Raw genomic sequence first — 21282 nt, 5'->3', positions numbered from 1 at the left:
CTTCCTTTCCCGTCCCTTGGGGTAAGGGAAAGAGGCAGTTCAGGAAAAAAAACATGTAAAATACACCTGAAAACAATCTTACAGTCACTGGGAAAGGGGACCCCACAGCACTTGCAGAACCTATCCAATGTCACCTTAAAATTAACAAAAGACAAAGTTGTGTACGGTTGTCACTTTCTTTTTGTTAAATTTTTTTCTTACTTTTTCCTAGAACCTGCCTGATGGTTTTACGTGTATCAGAGAGGTAAAATTTAAACCAGTTTGACTCTATCGGTCATATAATTTTTGTAGCAAAAGTTTTCTTAAGTCGGGAAACAGGTTCCCCATAGCTGAGTTTATTTCCACGCTGGCAGCAAACAAAATTACAGGTACTTGAAAATTGCCTAGTTCCTGGGTAAGGCTGCAGCCTAGGGAGCGTCCAAGTCCCCTCTGTTGTAGGTTGAGCTTCCACTCAACCTCCAAGTCCTTCTGTTTGTGCAGTGCTCTATCGCATGCCATGCTAAGTCAAGTACTTAGCAGTTCAGGTACTCTCCGTGTGAAGTTTTTAGATGGTATCAGTGGGAATTTTCCAAAAATCACCAGTGAAGCAATTTTCTAACCCTTCTAGTGAGGTTTATTTGCAAACACACCTTTGAATGGCTGCTTGGAGGAAAGCACTTGTCCCAAAAGCACATTTTCTGCAGCATCCCCATAGAAAAGCAGAGAAGCATCCAGCAGTCTTCCAGTGGATTTCCACCCGTTTCGAGAAGTTGTTTCCCTTATAAATGTTGCTACAGACAGATGAGAATGTGCAAGGAAAGTAGAAAAGAAAATGCTGTGCCAAGTAAGGTCCAGTGCACTGGAAGGACACCCTGCTGTCTCCTACCCTGGGAATGGCCAAAGTAATGCTATTTCTAATGCTGAGTAAAGTTAGTAAGCATCTGCAGAAACATTTGAAGTCAAATTTGACATTGTGTAGTTCACATGCAAATAATTTTACCTGATGTTAGTTGTGTGCAAGGAAGACGTTTTGGAGGTACCCGTGGCCTCAGACTATTCCTGCACCTCCTTTTTCAGAGTATAACCTTGTTCTGGTCTCCCTGTGTACAACTGTGAAACTAATGAAAGGAGTATAGAGGCAGAGGAAAGTATTTATACATGACATTTTGCATAGATCACTGCAAGGATTAGCCAAGAAATATTAAAATTCTATTATATTTTTTTTAATCTCAGAATTTTATTCAGTGTTGGGTTTTCATGTAGCTTTTCTCTGCAACTGGTGGTGTTCCAGGTTCACACAGGCAGAACGCCCGTGTTAAGCTTGACTGTTTGTGTAATGAATTTGGTGTTGCAGATTCAGTGGTGAAAATGGAGCTGAAAGAGTCAAAGAATCATTTCAGGAAAAGGGAGTGAATAAGGAGACATCAATTCCTTTTTGTTTTATTGGCTGAAGAGTCCCTTTGGTTTGGAAATTGATCTCTCCAGCCAGGCAATTATATTAATAATAATAATAATAATTTATTAATGAAGGGCTCTTCAGGTTCAATTAAATGTGTTTAATATTTGATACTTCAGTAGGTATCTTAGTGCCATTTTTTTATCGATGTTTGCCATGAGCAGATTTTAGTTAACCCTTTGTTAGGATTCATAGATGTGCAGATACAAGTTTTTAAGTTCTATCTGAGCTGTCACTCTGGGCCCGTCAGCGGGAACAAGCCCACAGGATTCTCATGTGTTAGTCTTGTTGATTTGTATTTGCCCGATGGGGTTGCTTAAAGGCTAACACTTAGATTTTGTCTTGCTGGAAGCACATGGAACTGCACAGAAATATTTTGACTGTTCCAGATAGTGGAGCTGTACTTGGATCCCTGCCTTTGCCCCAGGGATCTAGAACCACAGACCTCAAAGGACTTGACAAAAGCGGTATTTCCTACAGCTCCCGCCTACGTCAAAGGAGGGAACGCTGAAGCCAATGTGCTTCAGTACCAACTGCGTCAGTAATACAGCTCTCGCCTGACTCCCGTTCCCATAACCTTCTGCCGTAATGAGCATTTATGGACTCAGGCCTTTAGTTATTTCTCTTCATGAAATTTTCAAATATTTGCGGTTGGCTTCCCACGGGCAGGATCTATTTCCTATGAGAGCTGGCCAAGCAAGTATTCTGTCTGGAGATTAATTTCAAAGATGTCATGGATAAACTAGAGTTAATTTTTTCTTCAGGTCCTTGCTCCTAAAATATAGCTAATGTTTTTTTAATAAAAATAAGATGCAGTCTAATAAATCTTGCACATAATTTAATCCTCTTCTGCTGTATTTGTAAAATTACCCATTTCATCTAATACTTGTCAGTTTTACAATTAACGTTGGGCACATTAGCTGTATCTTACATTTTGATTTTTTTCTTTGACAAAAAGTGAATTTATTATAAGCAACATGTTTTCAAAATCCTCCCGTTAGCCATGGAGCCTGGCGTTACAGAGTTTCACCTTGCAGCCTTTGGAAGCAGGGGATGGGGTCATTTGCATTTTTATTAAATCATCATTTACGCCCTCCCTTTAAACTATGTTTTAGGCCTTGGGTTGTCCTCGGCCAGCCCTAACGATACAATGCGGCATCACTATAGCTCATTTGCCAGGCACATAGGTTGGAGGGCTGGAAACGCTGCAGTATTTTAGGTAGGCGTGTGGGAAAGGTGTTTGATGTTTCTTGTGTTTCACAAGCGAGTTTGGCCCAGCGAAACCAACCCTGTGCTTTTGTGCAAGATGTTGCTTGTGCAGAGGCAGCTGCCAGCAAGAGGAAGGGCGGGCAGGTTAATAAATTTGGGCCCGATGGCTGTTCAAAACTGGAGCCGAGAAAGCAGCTGGTAAATAACACACAATTGTTTTCTATTTTATAGTACACGAATACAACTTTGGCATTGTCTGTGACCAACTTAACCTGTTCCACTTCTGCGGAAAGGATTGTTGGATCTGAAGAATATTGATTAGGTGGTTTTGTATGGAAATAGGTCGCTAAAGTGAATACCAGAAGATGTGCTGTCAACAGAGGATTTTAGGACTCGATTTCTGTGCTGACTGTGGCACATCGCCTGCCCTCGGCTGATAGCGCTGCCGAGTTACTGACTGGGTCTCTAATGGGCATTGAAAGTTTAGGAACTGGTTTGGGGCAGTGTCTTAGTTCGTGTAGCTGTCCTGGATGTGCATTACGTTACCTGTGTATTCTTAAGATAAATTGACAATGAAACAATGTTTTCCATAACGTGGCAGATAAACGTGCCTGTGTGCAATGGAATGGAAAGATCTGGAAAAGTGAAATATTGGAGCAGATTGTTTTCCTTTAAAATCAATAGATTTCTTGTCTTTACCATGGGTAAGGGAAGGACTGAGTCCCTCTGCCTGGTTCTGTGATGGAGAGAAGTACCCAGCTGTGGTTGAAAATCTGTTTTCCTCAATGATGAAGCAATTTTGTCTGCAGGCATGTAGATGTACAAAACAGCTTTTATATGAAGGCTTAAATTACCTCCAAGTTTATCACTTGGAGAAATGCAAATTCTGCTCAGCAAAGTTTACAGCGGTGAAACACAGGGCCATTTGCAGGCAGTCTAAGTATGGAAATCTTCAAATTGTAACGATAACAAAAGGTAAAATTAGAACAAATATGAAAGGATGTATAAACCAAGCCTCGTTAAGTAATTTCCAAAGTGTATTCAGTTAAAATATTGATCTGCTCTAATGAAAATTCATTCTCTGCTCTTGAGCAAGCAGCAGAGAAATGAAATACAATATCTTTCATTAGCAACAATCCATAAAATATGCATGTGCATGCAAGTATGTCAGGATTATTTTTCTTTGTAAAGTGAAGTCACTCTTTATTTTGTCTGATACACAAAATGTGCCTATCCTATGGGCTAAGCAAATAGAGATCATGTTTTGCACAAAAATGCAAAATTTAGTAATTATTATATCTTGGACCTACTTTGGAGTAAGATTACCACAAGTGCTTCTACCAGACCCAGACTTCATACCCTCCTATTAAAGCAGCCATAAAAATATGGCCAGAGGCAAATTCTAATTCAGAATGTGCTACTTCCCATTCCTCCAGTTTTAAACACATTGCAAGAAAAACAGCTAAGCAAATGCACAAGCATGTTCTGCTCCAGCTAAACAGTGCACATGATCTTCAGCCTAGGACGCAACTCACTGCAGCTGTCTGGTGTGGAAGGGATTAATCCAGGGATGATTTCAACAAGTGCTGGAGCTTAAAAAAAAAAAAAAAAAAAGGACTGAATTATCATTTATTAGTACCTGCAAGCAGGAGAAATCTCCTGCTTTAGTTACTGATCCACCTAACTGGTAAGCAGAGATAACCCAACAAAAAAAATCGTGCTTTGAGATCCAGAATAATAAATTTGGACCTATTTGCTAAAGTGCAGTGCTCCCTAATCAGCTGTATGGTACCCAGACCCTGAGGCGGGTGTCTCCACCGAGCAGGGCAGAGCTTAGTTCCAGCTCAAAAGGGATGCTGTAAGCAACAGCTGTATCTCATCTCTGCTGCGGCTGGTCACACGTGTCACCTGAGCCGGGGAGGTGACCACACGCATCCCTCGCAGTGTCTGCAATCAGTCCCTAGGTCTGTTTGTGCACTTGCAAACTGAAGGAGAAGAAAATTAACATTAAACCAGTGGCGTGCCTGTTTCCCACGCTCAAATCTCTCAGGGTGTTCAGCAAGCTGTAAACAAGGCAAAACTGAGGAAGAACATGACATTAGATAAAATATCTTAACATCATGCTTTCCTAATAAAACTTTAAATTTGCATGTGCGTATCTATGTATATACACTTCTGCTTGCACTCACCACCATAAAGTGAGCTTCAGTTTAATAAAATTGCAGTGTTTATAAATGCAAGGGCTCATATTTCATACAGTGACATCCCTGAAGAGCTGGGAGGGACTGAGCCAGTGTTATAATGAAAATGTAAATGAGAAGAAATACAATATATATGATAAAATGCAAGGGCAGATGAGGAAGTGACAATCTCCTTTTTTGCCACTGAGGTTACTGTGGTTAATGTATCGGGTGTCAGAACGGAAGAAAAAGGTTTAAAAGAGCTGACTTAAGAGAAAACAGTGAAAGGAAACAAATAATGACAAAAAAAATCTTGGGGGGGGTCGAGACTATTGAGTTGGAAACGATAGATTTGTACAGAAGAACACGTTGTGTCCTTAGGTCTCCGGCTACAGGTCCCTCCCTGCTCTGAGGGCTGTGCTACTCCCACTGCGGGCTTTCGCCGGGAAGGGAGGAGGGATGAACAGAGGTGTTGCTGAAGGGAAATCTTTGAATATGGGATGATAACTGAGAAAAGTTTAAACGTAAATATCAATAAACATGAGGGAGGGAATGTTTGATCTGTGAGGCCTATTAATGTGAAATAGTTACTCCTAAAATAAGTGTTATCTTTTGAAACAGATATTACTGTGAAACACCACGGAAAATAGCTCTTCATTGGCAAGTGAGAGACAAAATGACCTAATAAGTCTGTCTCGTGTTTATTTTCTGCAGCGAGGCTCCAAGAAATGCCCAGGACCGGTCTGTTGCATCAGGGCATGTTCCACCGAAGGAACAATTTCTACCATTTTTAGAGTGTGTTTACTGGAAAATTGTTGGTCTGGTGTCATTTTGAGTGCCCCCTTGGCCAGATCTAAAGCTTCACAAGTTTTTTTTGCTAAGTTTCAAAATATTTCCCTTGAGAAAGGAAGAGGAAGCAGATGAAAGGATTAACCCACAGGGAACCATCAGATCCTCTTCAGAGGCAGAGGTTAATGCTGGTTCTGGAATAGAGAACAGAAGGAAAAAATAGAGTGGCCCTTAGAAAGGGATGAATTTTTCATAATTTCCTTTCTACGGTTTGTTATAAAGAAAAGAGCCACATTTCTCAGCATGGGAAATAGAATCAAATCTACAACAATAATCTGGCTTATTTTTAATATAGAAATATCTGCCCTGTGGGACCAAAGCTCGTGAACTGATTGTTGGAAAAACCTATTCTTGCAGGACAAGCTGAAGAAGATGAATTGTTCTCTTTCGAAATAATGATTTACTGAATGAGGCTAGTGTTGTCAAAAGACAATATATCATTATTAAATTACAATGTTCACCCAGTATTATTTTATTCAAGAATATTTTGAAAAAATAATTCCAAGACCCTAATTTTTGGTCTGCTCATATAAAGGACATCTGGATAAGCCAAAGAACTAAGAGTTTTGAGCTGTAATTCTGCAGATTTTGTTTAAAGCTATCATGGAGCTATAGAGCAAGTTTTCCATGAGTGAGACCTTTTTCTTTAATTACTTGGTTTTTAGAACACTAACACAAATTCCAGTGAGTGTTTTGGAAAACTGGTTGCTTAAAAAAACATATGGCGAATAAAATACCCACAAAAAGATTAGTCAGATCAAAAAGCTTTTGCAAAGAGTGTGATTTTTCTCAGCTGGATCTTTCCCGCCTCTGTAGAAACCATGTGAACAACCACATTGTAGGAACGTAAATAAAATCAAGTATGAGTAATCCAACAGGCTGGCTTCCCTCATTAGCCTCACCACTTACATCAGGTTGCACAGATTCCCCCCACACACACTGTTGAATTTTATTATAGGATATAAAGACTAGGTGGCCAGTATTTTACGCTTATATTTTACATTGGCTGACATTCTAAATAACTTTAGAGTGACTCAATCAATAGGAAATGTCAGTGAAAAGCTGGGCATGTTTAACTGGTTACAGAGCACGGAAGGGCTCAGAGCCTGACTTGCTTATATACTGCACAGCACAAAATGCATGGCTTCCTATGGAAAAACGAAACAACTGTCAAGGTCACATGTAAACTGCTTATTGCATTGGGGGACGGAGGGAAATGCAGGGGAAGGAATCTGGGGTTACACGCATTTTGTAAAGGGTTTTAGGTAAATTAACGGTTAGCCAAAGGTAAACCAAAAGGTATTTCCTATGCAACGTATGGATTAGTGGTGAGTCTCCCTAACCTAGATCCCTTCAAAATGGATTTCCTCTCCTTTTTTCAACCACTCATTCCCATTCCCTCATTTTAAGGAATTTCTTCTCCACTTTTTTCTCTCTCTACAGCTTCTTCTGCATTCCTTCATTTTGTGGCATGTGTTCTCTTTCAAAGAAAATGGCTTTTCCCCCTTATTTCAATTATCTGTTCTTTTTCCTGTAGCAGACATCCTTTTCCATCTCCTTTCTTCTAACAGGAGCTATAATTTCTACGCGCTTCATTTTCCCTTTGTGTGGAGAAGGTGTCTCCTTCAGGCCTCTTCTGGCCACTTGCCAGCGTTCAGTAATTTTTTCTGCATCATAAATGGTTGGGATACTCTTCTTCTGTTCCATGCTATTACAGTCTCTTACCTTTATTTCCTTGCTGTGCAAGGGACCTTGAGCATAGTATTTAGGCATGTATTATCAATGCTCAAGCCCCACAAATGCTGACTGAAACTCCAGACAGAGGATTAGGAGGATGGCTCATCCTGAATTCACCAATATTTCAAACTGATTTCTTAATACCAAAACAATGAACCAATGTTAATTAACTATTATCACTCACTTATGTGTGTCCTCCCTTAATAATCTTCATATATATGTACAGAATTAATTAACTTATGAAAAGATAGCTTTATTCTGGTCTGTTCTTTCACTGAGCCAGTCTGCTCTGAATTCATGCCTTTCCTCTATTCAGAGTGACTCCATTTCCTTGCACGTTTCTTGTGAAATCCTTGTCTTTCAGCAGGAATTACTATATTATATTTGAGCCCAATAACCTAAAACATTTTTACAGGGCAAAAGTTGTGCAGTTTTGATAATAAAGGGAGTTTTAGCTTTTATGCCAAGCAACTTTTGGATGTAGCTGGGATTTTCATGTCAGCTGAAATCTGCATCTGGTCCTTGAAGTTTAAAGAATCTTAAATTGGCATACACTAAGCATCTGTATATATTCGGGCATTACCTATACTGCTGGGGAAATGGGCTTGACAGGTAAAAACGCGCATCAAAAAAGAGGTGAGATTACGGTAATACAGGATGTGATATGTCTTGAGTATTTTTCTTCTTTGTGGGAGAGTGATCTCTCGAATAAAATGCACATAAGTATTTTTCATTGCTTATCTGTTTCCCTAAAAAGCCCATGCAAATGCAGGCTGGACTCATTACAGATTCAGCAACTGTGGACATCATTTTTATTTCTCCTAGGATTAAAGTGACCTTTAGTGTCTCTGTAGCAAGCTTTTTGGCTAGCACACAGAAGAGTTTCCCTCACTGTTTACCCTCAGTATAATGTCATTGTCTAATATGCTTAAGCATGTCTGCTCTCTCACTTACATTTGCACAGCTTTTTTTAAAGCTAGTACTTTGAAGGGCCTATTCCTCCACGCTGTTTCAATATTTAGATAAGAAATATCTGGTGTTGCCTTTTGGAGCAACATATCTGCTGCCTGCCCTTCTGTTCTCACCACCAGTTTCGGCTTTGTGAATGGGGAGCTAATTGGCAGCCCAGTAAGAAATGTGAGCTATTGCTTTACTCATATGGCTTTTATTTTGCTTTCAAGAGGTTGAAAACAGTTATACAGATTGGTTCTGTTAATGGCTTCTTTTTTCTCTATTGCTCTCGAAATCCAGTCTGTCCTATCCATCATGTTAACAGAGCAAAGGTAACAACCAAAATAAATATTTTCCTGTCTTCTCTTTCAGATAAAATTGAAGATGAATTAGAAATGACTACAGTGTGCCATAGACCCGAAGGACTGGAACAGCTTGAAGCACAAACCAATTTCACTAAAAGGGAACTTCAAGTGCTTTACAGAGGATTTAAAAATGTAAGAACAATACCGAGTCTAGTATGTATGTCCCCACCAGCCTCAACTGCTCAGCTGCATTTTGTATCATTCCCCTGCTAAACATTAGGAATTTTGTGCTAGATCTCCCCTACCACAGCAAAATGAGCACAATCTGCCTCTCCATCTAATATTTATGACACCGTAATCTGCCTACAACTGGGTTTGGATGAATATTCAGCACATAATAGTCTCATTAAATTTGTTCCCCAAATGTCAGTAAGCACACTGCAATTTCCTCAACTGTGCCAGTACTTCAAGATAACCTGAAAATGTTTTTATGGTTACTTATTGAATTCTTGCTGTCAGTTCCTCATGCTCAAATATGAGCAGTACTGTTTGCCTGTGATTAGCTGCCCAGGATGTTTTTTTTTTATCCTTTCTCTAGCTGGAGAAATCTTGCTCTTGTAGTAGGATGTTATTAGAGTACATTAGGACTATAAGGTCCTGCGTAAGTAGGGAATGAGGCTGGAGTGTCAGGAGCCAAAAAGAAATCAAAAGGAAATGAGTATCAAGACTGAGGAGACAAGAGAGAGGCGACAGATTTAGGTGAAAGCAGGAAACGTGCCAGCTGGCATGACTGCGTGCAGAGAACAGCACCCTGCTCGTCTTTGTGAACCATCGTTCCAGCCATGCTCTCCCTGGTAGCAGGGAATCTGCGGCTCCGTGAGCCTCAGCTTCTAGGTCACCTGCTACTGCCTCTTAGGGACTGATCATAATAAATAGAAACAGATAGGGAATTTTGAGGCTACATGGAGCAGATGTTTTATGGACCTTGAAGAATGAATACTCATTACATGGTTGCCTGAGGGTCTGGATTTAGTCGCCCAGGTGGTTCGTGCCAGCTGATGTTTTTATGATGATTAATAGATCAGTATCGAGCTAGCTCAATAAACACAGTGTGGTTTTTAAGTTGTCTTGCAGGACAGCTCCAGCATTTCAGCTACTGTTACAGTGAAATGCTGAAATTTCTTGGAAAGAGGAAGTCAAGTCTGTTGGGTAAACACTTGCCAAAAGAAAGCCGAGCTATCTTAAATACAGGTAGTGTTGAGGGAAACCTCCTCGACACTGAGAAGGGCCTTTCTTTTTGACAGATTCTTGAAATTTGATTGAATCACATCTCCAATATATACTTGACTTCTCCAAGGAGTTTGGGGGTTTCATCCTTTATTTCACCGCTCACCTAAGTGGGCCAAGGCACAGCTCAGCTTTCTATATTTTTCTGTTTAGTGCATGTGTTGTATTTGTACAGCCTTTGCTGCACGTAGGAGGTCATTTCATGTGTGAAGTTTTCTAACCACTGAAGACTGATATTCTGAAACCCGTTCGTGCTTTGAGCAGTCAGCAAGAAATTTTGTGGCTTTTGAGACAGAGCTTGACAAGTTAACGTACAGTATAACATGACATGACTGCCTACAGGGGGAGACTAAACTCAGAGAGTTCTTAACCGCTGTGTTTTGCTAAGATCTCTGAAATGCCTTCTGTGTTGCTGTGTTTGGTGGGAATCCTGTGTGGAAGAGCACTGCTCCATGCTGAGAGGAGGAGCTGGCTGTGCCAGCAGCTACAGTGCAAAACAGAGAGGCAGCCTTGCAACTCTCTCAGCAGATCTGACATTTCCCTCTTGCCCGTCCCAATTTTGCTATTGCTTTGCAGTACAGAGCATTACCTCCCAGGGCAAGAATAATGATAAACAAGTGCATTTAACTTGTGACCTAAACCCCTTCCTAAGACCTCACTGAAGGTCTTGGTATTAATTAGCAGTGCTGGCAAGATCTTGCTTTGTATCAGGTTGTTAGGACAAAGCAGTCTGTTTTTCTCCAGCTGTTATGCACACAATATGCGTGAAGCTTTAATATCTAAGGTTTAAATTGAAATGAAAGGGCAGCTTTAGCATTTGTAGCCTGTAAATCATGGTTTCAATGGGATGAGTAATTATGCACAGCATGCAAACTGACTCAGCTGTTACCATATTTGCTATTGTACCGAACCGTCTGCTTTTTGGGATGATGTTACAGTGCCATCTGGAGATTCAAAATCCCTGTGGGAATACAGTCATTGTCCTCTCTCTAGCTTGTACTTACTGCTTGCTCTCAGTGATCGCACAGGTCCTGTTTAATCATGAGGTAACACCTGGATTATCACAGGGCCATTTACAGGCACTTGTAATGGACACGGAGAGAATGAGGCCCTGCTCAGCCTGGCTGCAGTCACAGGAGCTGAAGATTGGATGTTCGTGAACATCCAACGGTGTTTGGCCAAAGGCAGTTCAACGCAGCCTGGGGTAGCCTCCGGACTAGTGTCCCGGCTGACCAGGGTCCGAATTCTCAGTACTTTTATTCGTGCTCTTTCTTGGTCTCTGAAATCTGTTTCCCCACTCCCTCCAAACCTTCCCAGTTTCTTCCTAGTGTGTCACTGGTCAGGTCTGGTGTTTCTGCACCAGACTGATGGAGGCTTCCACCAAATTCAGATCCTTTGCCACTCCAGAGAAGCAGAGTATGCTAACCAAGCCAGTGTCCTTGCTGGCTGGCCAAATGTCCCCTCTCTCTTTCCTTTCAGCTTTCTTTTCAAGTTATGGAAGGGTGCTGTTGTCCCACATTTCTTGATGCCAGGACCAAAAGTTCACTTTTACCTTAGCAGTTATCTCTGTCCCCAAGGTGCATTCTGCGTTATGCAGAATAGTCTATTTTGCACCTTGGAGTTAGCTGCTGTCAGGCTGGAGCCAGATTAACGCAAGGCATTTGGTCTGATTGCTTTGGCTGTGGTTCTGCAAAAGCAAGGTAACAGAGATGGCAAAAACCAGCAGAACCTCTGGTGGATCTTGCCTTGGTTTAGCTTAACAAAATAAAATGTGATACTTTCTGTCTATACTACACCAGGAGAGAGAATTGTTTGAGCTGAAAGGCAGTATCGGCATGGGAACAAAATGGCCATGAATAGGCATAGGCTGGAATTAGAAGAAAGTTTCCACTCCCCAGAGGACTAAAGTTTGGAGAATAGTTATGGAACGGGAGGGAGGAGAACGAGAAAATATTTGTAAGATTAAGATTGATAAATTGATCATTAATGAACCGACCAACAATGACAGAGGTTTGAGTTCAGTAATTCAATACCTCCTGTTTAGACCATGTTTCTAATGACTTACATTCTTTGGAATTGAGTGCATGGATTTTAAAAGGATTGGGATTTTTATGGGATTTTTTGCTCAATCCGGGAGGGTTCTGTGCTGTTAGGAGAAATGGTTGTTTGCTGCAAGGGATAATTTTCTAAAACTAAATCAGAAAACAGACAACCCAAATAACTGAGGGGCTGTTGGAGACATTCTTACCTTGCTTTAGTGTGAATATTTTAGCAAATCTGTAATGGAGTGTAGTATAAGATGTAATCATGTGTAACAAATCAAGTTTTTGGAGACTAAAGCAACCAGTATGAGCCAGGTAGAAGTGTTCTGGTACTTCAATAATCCCCAAAATATTTCCAGATTTCCAAAGTGGGAGAACATAGTAAGAGCAACAAAATACTTGGGATGTGTGAATGCTTAGAGATGCAAATCTGGATTGTGGATCCTGAAGGAGAATATGTTAAAGTCTGTCTGGGGTCAGCTAACTTAATACCGCTAGTTTAGCAAAATGTGACCCCCCAAGTACTCCTTTTCATGTTCTGGCCAAGTTTTCTGAGAACAGTCTGATGGGCAGGTTGTGTTTAGCCCCTCTTCAGTTCTGCTGCTGATCCCTGCTTGTCCACAATGCACGTCTTTGAAAGCAATCAGTGAAGTTAATTTCTGATTCCAGCAGAAGAAAGAACAGCAAGTGTAACTTTTGTTTGATTTTCTTTTTAGTTTTGGGGGGGGGTTTTAATGTGGATTCGGCTCCTTTGTGGTTCAGTATTTTAAAAGAAGTCTGAGAGGGTAGATTCATATACATGATTCATGCTGTCAATGCCAATGCTCGATAGTTAGCTTTTTAATAATGAGGGGTTGTTTCTGTGCTTGACAACAATACAAAAAAAAATGTTTACTGTTCTTGTTGGGCATTTTAAAAGAATTCATAGGTTAAAGAAATGAGAGGTGTTTACCTGAAACCTAACTCCCTGCTGTTGAAGGAAGGCCTTACGAATGTTACGGTGAAGGACCGTGCTTTTTCATACTGCCAAGAATTTTTTCTTGAATGAGTACACCTTTGTCTTCAGTGGAATTTGAACTGACACTAAGCTTACCTGTTCCTTTTCACAAGAGAAATTATGCGCATTATTTGCATTATTTGACTCTTATAAAAACAAAATTGTGATCAATTCAGTGCAAATGAATTGGTACTAGCATATGTGTCTGAAAGCAGTCCGGTTATAGAGAGCTAAACAGGCTGATCAATGTCAGCGCTGCCTCTCCCCAGCACTCCTGGAGGTTTGAGGCAAACTCTCATTTGGCTTCCAGATGGAGCATCAGAAGCAATAAGGATCATGTGGAAATTCAGAAAATTTAATCAGGCACAATGGCCAAAACTGCTACAGGAGACCTTGCCTCTGCGAGGAGAGTGCCTGCAGCAGCAGCCTCTCCTCTGTGCCTGCCCTTCGCAGACTTAAACTTCATTCTCGGGGTTGCTAATGGTGGGCTGGGGCTCTTAGTAAACAAGGGCTATTAATACAGCATTGTGGAAAGTATAGAGCAAATAATGATCAGTCCCTACATTTATAAACTCTCTTTAAGCATGTGAAGTGATGGTTCTTAGTGGAGATAATAGTATTTATCAAGATGAGAGAAAGAAACACATCGTCACTTTTGGTGTGTTTGGCCAGTAGCACTGTGCTGGAGAGGTTGGTTACGTGCTGTGCTAGGCTTGGTTTTAAAAAGAACGACAATTTGGTCAAATACTCTGAAGTTCTGCGAAGGCCCAGTGTGGGTCTTGGAGCAGCAGCACTCTGGTGACCAAGGAGAAAATTTCTACCCAAGAATGGCTGTTGATAAGGTACTTGGTCTCATCTATGATTAAAAGATGCTATAAATAAATATCAAATTATTTATTTAATGTACACTAAATTACAAGCTTTAGGAAACATGACCTTTAGGAGAATACTTTTATGGTAGCTACTACCTTCTATTAATTATTCTTCTTTTAATGATTTCTAGCTTATTAGAAGTGGCATGAATAGATGAAAAAGTAACCGCTTTTCTCGTGACAAAGAAGCCAGGCAATGGCTGTTTTATTAGGAGCTTTGGAACATTTTGAGGATACTTATCTAACCAGGAATTTTGCCATAGAGAATTAGAAAGTTTTGTTAGTTTTGTCTGTAAATGGAAAACCAAGGTCTGGTCCTGCAGCCACTGGCTTTAGATAGTCCAGTTGGCCTTTTCATCCCCTTGCTGTGGAAACAAGCCTTGAACGCTGGAGAAGGGGTAGCCCCAGCGAGGTCAAGACCACAGTGCCAGGTTTGGGTTTTATTTGGGACACTTAAACATAACCAGTGGAAGGACAGTTGTCAGGACATGAAGACACAGAGTAAAAGATAATTTCAGGGCTTCTCAAGCAACAAATTATCCTTTTTTTTAGCTCAAATCTATCCCAAATCACTGATGGTTTTCTACCCAAATAGTGGGTAGAAGACAACAGGATTTCTTCTGCATTGGAAGAAGGCACTCAGATCTAATCACCCTAATTTAAATAGCAAATAGGTATGTGATTAAGGAACTGCTTCTGATGCCACCTGAAGTACCTCTCCTTGCTCTCCTTCTGTGACTTGCACAGGATAAAGTGATTTCTCTTGTTTGTTCTGTCCTTTTCCGTGGTTAGTGAATGCACATGAGCAGCAAGTGATGCTGGCAGATCAGAGGCTTGAAAAAAAAAGCCTTTTTTCCTTTACAGGCTTTTCATGGTGGAAGAATTTCTTGTCAAAGTCCTTTTTGTTCTTAAAAGGTATCTAAAGAACTCATCAATAAATAAGTCATAGACTTGAATCTTCCTCCAGCTTTTTGTGTCACCAATTCAAAGGGATTTTCTTAGACTTCCTAAATTTACTCATCTCAAATTCGACAACCTGTAATGCTACCAGAATAAGCATTTGTCTGTCTTGGATCTGCAGAGTGGGGTGGAACACGCAGTGAGTGTACGCATCTATGGCAGCTCCAGGCTGTCGGTGGTGAGTAACTATAGCAGTACTGGCTTCTGCCCTGCTTTGCAAACCTACCTAGGGCCGTGACACACACTCCCAAGCCTGCTCTTTAATGAAGTCCAGGCCAAGCATAGAATTATAGGGAGATTAGGGGGGTTTCCACCCCAACAGCATCATGTGGTGTAGCAGGCATATTCCAGGTAGTGTAATGTGGCAGTAGTGTGTTTGGATGTCAAGGCTGTGCAGCTCTGTGCTCTTTCAAACTCACTTCTGTTCATCCCCAAGCTTGCTTGTGCTACCACAACATCTCAGTCTGCACAGATGCGTGGCCCCCCTAGATGTGTTAGTGCAGAAGAATGATATCTTAAATGAATTTCCATTACTTTAGAAGGTAAGTCCAGGAGGAAAATACGATATGCTGCCTGAACAGTGTTAGCCAACAGACTGGATTAGCCTTAGCATTATTGAAAAGATCTGAAAAACAGTTTCCACTCCATTTCTCCAATAGTTCCAATTAGGATTCACTAGGAAAAGAACAGAGAAACAGGGAGAGAACACCATTATGCTGCAGGACGAATGAACAGTGTACCGGCATCTTAAACACGGCTTGCAGTCCTGGGCTGCTGTCTCAAAAAGGATACAGAAATAGAAAGATGCAGAGAAGGGATGGTCAAAGGATGCTGAATGCCTTCTGTGCTTCTCAGGGTGGGATGTTTCATTCTGGAAAAGAGATAACAAAGGGAAGATCTACAAAATCACAAGTGGCAGGTAGAAAAAGCATCGGGATAAACTGTTTGCGCTCGCTCTCTATACAGGAATTCAGGGCTATCAGGCAAGGTAGTAGAAGTCAGGTTCCAAAAATTGAAAGCTGGTGATTTCTTGTGCAAAGGGTTAGAGATCTGTGAAACTCCTTGCTGAAGGACCTGTATTAAAATGGGACAGCAATCATAGTGTGACACAGAAAGAGGAAAGCATGGAGTGAGTATACTGCCAGCAACTGATGAACTTTCTTGATCCCAAATCTGGCCTTCAGCTTAATCGTAAGCATCAAACCAAGATATACGCACGAGTTTTGTGAGAGATTTGAGTTAACCTACTCAGATAATCCACCTTCAGCATGTCCTACCAGGAGTGGCAAGTGCTCTTGCTCCCTCTTCCCTCCATGTGACACACTGCCTCAGCTGGGGCTGAGGAATTTAAATTGCTGTGAATGGGATGACATGCCTGCAGCAGGGGACAGCCCCGCAGTGTCTCTGCCAGTTGGTATTTCTGAATGTGGGAGAGAGCTGACTTTTCTATATTTATAAATCTGTGCTCTGTGAAAAAGGATCAGTGCCATGGTTATTTTATTGTTTTGCTCTGGTTTAGTTTTCAAAATTGGTTGATAGGCAAATCTGTGAGGAAGAGTGTCATCAACTGGGAAATATTGTATATAATTGAAAACTTCACATAGTCAGATAGCAGTGCCTGAGGCTCTCTGAGGTACACAAACGTGTTATAACAGCACTGAGCTGTTGAGGGGTAGTAAAGCACCATAGTTAAGCTAAGTTTTCTCTTGAATTGTCTAAGTAATTTAAGTTTAAAAAAAGAGTTGAGAGTAAGAAAACAGGATTCACAAAATGGAGACAGTTCTTGTGCTGTTTTTCACCCATCTCTTCCATTGCCTGTGGTCCCGCGTCCTGCTGAGGACCTCGGTTCAGATATCACTGACAGGGTAAAGCACCTGGGGGCCCAGCTCCTCATACCTGGCACACCTCCCTTTTCATGGGTGCTGTCCAGACTCTGCAAACATGCCCAGGGAGCACCTCCCACCCCACACTACCATAACAGCCTGGATTTTGCTCAGATGTGGCAGAGCAAGTGCGAGCCCTCCAGGCAGGGATCCCATTTTCCCTTCCTGAATGCCACCCCGTCGGGCTAGGGAGTAGCTCAGGAATTTCAGGGCAGAAAATCTGCCACCCTCTTCCTAAGTGTTTGCCCCTATTCAAAGTAGCCAAAAGTGAAATGAAGTGCCTTACATTCTAGTACCAGAGTTTAAAAGTAAAATAACCCCACAGGTTGCCAGGTTAGAAAATTTGCGTGGGCACAGTCTGGCTTCTCAGAAGTTTACAGAAGACTGAGCGGATAAACAGGTTAAAAATGCTCTAATCTCTTTCAGCCTAATACTAATGCTTGTTTGTAAGGATTTACGAGTATAGTATGTACCGTCAGCCTCCGTGGAGCTGGTGTCAGGTATCTGGCTACAGTCTTCTGCTGAGGATTAATGAATTCATATGTGTGGAGGCATCGGACAGGGAAGGGTTAGCTGGCACTAACATTATTTGTAATTATTAGATGAAATCTTCATATGACAGAAGGCATGAGCTGCCTTTCTAGGTCGTCCTATGAAACAGCGATTAAACACTGCTGAAAACACTGTTAGAAATGTTAATAATGGTGAACCAAGTCTATGAGATGCTTAAGATGAAATTGCAGTCTGAATTATTTTAATTTCTTCAGCTGCACAGTCTGTGCATCCAGAGCACTGTGAGAACAGGAATGTGATTTGTTTAATTGCTCTCTTCGGGCTTGTAGAGTTTTGCAAATGAACCTTTACAGAGCTGGGTTTTTTCCTTGACTTTTTTTTTTCTTTTTTGGTTTTCCAACAGGAATGTCCTAGTGGGGTTGTTAATGAAGAGACATTCAAACAGATCTATGCACAATTTTTTCCTCATGGAGGTAAGCAGAGTACTTTGCGTCTGTCGGGTTTATTGAAGCATGCCTTAACATTCATTACTGCCAGCTGGCTGCAAAACTACTTCAGATAATCTGTGCAAGAAATGTGAATTGAGCTTAAGCTTTGCAGGATCTTAAACAGAAACACAAACATTAAGGTAATTAAGTTAGGCCCTTTGAACAGTTATTTCACAAGAAAACAGACAAACCCACATTAAAGATTGCCCCTAGTTGTCAGCTCTTTGTTCCCTGAGTCCAAAATAGAAACTGGGGATTGATGCTTTTTTTGGTACTGAATTTCTGGATGGCAGAAAGCTAAATCGCTTCCCCCCAGTGTGTCTGCTTCCCTGCTGGTGGACTGCTGTGTGTGTAGTATCTAGCACAGAAGAGTCCCAGACCTCATTTTGGCCTGCAAATTAATCAAAACTTCCCTAAAATTCTTAAAGCAGTTCTTAGTTGATGTGTGAACTCCTAGCTACCCAAAATGATCATTTTTGGTGTTTGTGTGACTAAGATAGGGTCGTGTCATGTATTGGCATATTAAAGTATTGTATAAAACCTCTCAAATAATGTATGTTCTTGCCTTTTAAAAAATCAAGAATCTGTATGTTCTTCTAACCGGATATGTTCTGTGGAGATACTGTTCTCAAATTGAAAGAAATGAGTCATGGGCTTAAGTGGCTTTTTAGTAAAAGATTCAGTATTTGAGGCTTTCCGAATATATTCCAGCCTGTAGTAGCTGCAGAATACACTTCTTGTGGAATGATGACTGAAGTTTCTGCAAGAGTGTATGTGTGCATGTGCGTTTACTTTAAGAAGGTCACTAACAAGCAGTTTTTCAACTAAATGTGAAGATAAAACATGTTATGCTTATGTTTTACAATGCATGTGACCTCAAAGTTGTACGCCTATAAAAAGTTTACATTACATTTCAGTATGGACTTGATGATTTCCTATTGCAGTTGCTTTTGTTTTTGTTATAAAAAGCTACGAGTCTGTCTTTTTTTTAACAAATATGCAAAAATTTAAGTATTTATAATCTTAATGTATTTCTGGATGTGTTTTGTGTTTTCAACCTAAGTTCGAGTAAGTCCAAGGAACTCCAGTTACCCCAAGTAACTGCACTAACTCCTTGCAGAGACACATCTCGGGTGACTCCTTCCTTCCCATATGTGAAAAACAAAATGAAAATCAGGCACAGAAAATTCATCTTTTCATAGATAGATAACTTTTTTCCCCTCTACTGAAGTTGACAAAGACTTCCTTTCTTTTTTTTTTGTGTCCCATTCCCTTGAAATGTGATTCTCCCTTGGTTAATGATGATGGTAGTACAACCATGCTTAATAATAAATCAGTTTAACAGCAGATGCAATTTCATATTTTATACTGGTTTCTTTCACTTGGTTCCCAAACTGTTTGTATAACCTTAGCATCATAAATTGTGAGATTTCAGATTCCTCAGAGATTTTTTCACTTTTATGGCTCTCTGTACAGATAAACTCGTACATCCCAGAGGTAGTGAAGTAGCTCTGAATTATAAAAACTTTGTGCAGTGTCATCTCAGGCTTGTGATATTTTTGTTACATAGGGCTCCTATCCCTGGCAGGTTTTCATTTTTGCTAATCTGTCATCAAATGATACTAGTGATCTAGTATTTCTAATGTACATCATACCCTATTGAAATAAGACCTCTAGTTTAATATTTTTAGTTCATTGTTTAGTTTAGCTTAATTAGTTTTTAGTAGGACTGTCCCATAAGTAATTCTATTGTTTTCTTCTGGACCTATTTTATTTCAGAATCCTTCTCTTAAAAATGTAGTAGACAATTTTTTTTTCCTACAGTCCAGTGTGGACTATGGATCCGTCTATCCTTATGGATGACAGTAACTTAAGTATTTGATTTTTCTGCACACTGTTACACTTTCCTGGATTTGAATAATGTGAAAATATTTAATCATTTCATAGAGATCAGAGTAAAGAGATGCTGGGTCATTCCACCTGACTGCCTGCGTAGCACAGGGCACCAGGCTTCACCTGAATACCCATACGTTGACTGTGAAGACTCGGGCTTGACTAATGCTGTGTGCTAGAGGCAAAGAATAGAAGAGAAAAAAAGTGCGTGGCTGCTAGAATAGCAATGAAATAATTAAGGGAATTTAATGTCAGTTGCTCCTATCTTGAAAAGTTGGGCTCTAGTAATACAGAGAGCAGTGTGAATTGCCTCCAGAGCAGAGAACAGGCCAGTGAAGGTTGTAAGGTCATACACCTATTTAATTTTTTTCTGCATACCATTACAGTTTTTCCCAGTTAACAGCCATCCTTCACGTGGCCATAGAAACTGTTCTTCTCAATAGAAAAAAATTTCTAAAACCAGCAGTTTAAGATTCAAAAGGATGAAAATATGCCTCAGATGAGATTGCTTTTGGGCCAAACTCAGGTTACTGGAACTACACCCTTCTGAAGTTAGACAGTCCCTGGGTATCTCTGCTGTATCTCACACAAAGCAAAAGGTAGAGGAAGGAAGGACACATGCTGCAATCACTCTCTGGTGCTTTTGCAGCATTTCCCACCAGAGCTAATACTCCATTTGCCCCAGAGACACTCTTGGGTTTTGTTTTTTTTGCTCATTCTTTCAAGTAGAGCCCCATAATCCAGATTGTTTCTATTGTAATGAAAGGGTTTACATTTCAAGGCTGTTTTAAGGCAGGGCGTGAGCAGTATGCAAGTCCATGTTAACATTTAGTAGTTCATAGAATATCTGGCAATGCTACAAGGTTGGATTTTATACAAAAGGAAAATAAGGTCATAAATGTTGTTTAGAGCCATTAGTGTATAATGAACTGTTGTACCAATCAGCGCCCTTTGTGTTTTTCAGATGCTAGCATGTATGCGCATTATCTCTTTAATGCATTTGACACTGCACAAAATGGCTCCGTGAAGTTTGAGGTAATGTTTTGCATCCTCCTTTGATGCCTCTTTCTCAGTTTTGTGTTTTTAAGCTTCTCCATCCATTCTTCATTGTAAAATAGTAGGCCTTGTTGGATTATGGGTTAGAGGTTTCAGTCTAAAATCAGTTGATATTTTAAAATCTGGTTTGCTTTAGTTTATGCAGATGGAGTTGCATGTTTCCTTTCACTAAAGAAACATATAGAACACATTATTCAGTACCACGGTGAGAAAGTGTAGAGATTTATGTAGCAGAGAGGAGAGGCGGAGGACAGTCCAGTGATTTGGATTTTTGGATGTCAAAGAAAAGCCAGTACGTCGAGGAGAGGCGGAGGACAGTCCAGTGATTTGCACGGATAATTTGGATGTCAAAGAAAAGCCAGTACGTCATGTGTCTTCTTCAGTCATCATGCATTGCAGGGTTATATTTGTATGTTCCTGGAACACGGGGGGGGTTTAGCTTATTTGATATATTGAACAAGCATATATTGATATATTGAACAAGATATGTTGAACAGCAGAAAAGGACCTGGGGGTGTTGGTCGACAGCCAGCTGAACATGAGCCGGCAGTGTGCCCAGGCGGCCAAGAAGGCCAATGGCATCCTGGCCTGTATCAGAAATAGTGTGGCCAGCAGGAGCAGGGAA

At 40.7% G+C, this 21282-nt stretch overlaps 1 protein-coding gene across 2 annotated transcripts in view; it reads left to right on the top strand.

Moving 5' to 3' along the window:
• Window positions 1–228: 228 nt before the first annotated feature.
• Window positions 229–21282, top strand: part of KCNIP1 (potassium voltage-gated channel interacting protein 1) — a 27773-nt gene continuing 6719 nt past the window's right edge. Inside the window, exons 1-5 of one of the 2 annotated variants that reach the window (XM_009285691.1) lie at window positions 8733–8858; window positions 11152–11160; window positions 11433–11444; window positions 17624–17693; window positions 20566–20636. In XM_009285691.1, coding sequence (XP_009283966.1) covers window positions 8757–8858; window positions 11152–11160; window positions 11433–11444; window positions 17624–17693; window positions 20566–20636 — 264 coding nt within the window. In that variant the 5' untranslated portion in view covers window positions 8733–8756. Of the gene's footprint in view, window positions 245–8732; window positions 8859–11151; window positions 11161–11432; window positions 11445–17623; window positions 17694–20565; window positions 20637–21282 lie in introns of those variants that run through there. The other variant, XM_009285690.2, reaches the window with a different exon arrangement.

This window comes from Aptenodytes forsteri, unplaced genomic scaffold (genome assembly GCF_000699145.1).
Source record: "Aptenodytes forsteri isolate BGI_AS27 unplaced genomic scaffold, ASM69914v1 Scaffold54, whole genome shotgun sequence".
Taxonomy (NCBI): Eukaryota; Metazoa; Chordata; class Aves; order Sphenisciformes; family Spheniscidae; genus Aptenodytes; species Aptenodytes forsteri.
The sequence above is the reverse complement of the archived record's forward strand: the minus strand, read 5'-3'. Positions and strand labels throughout refer to the sequence as shown.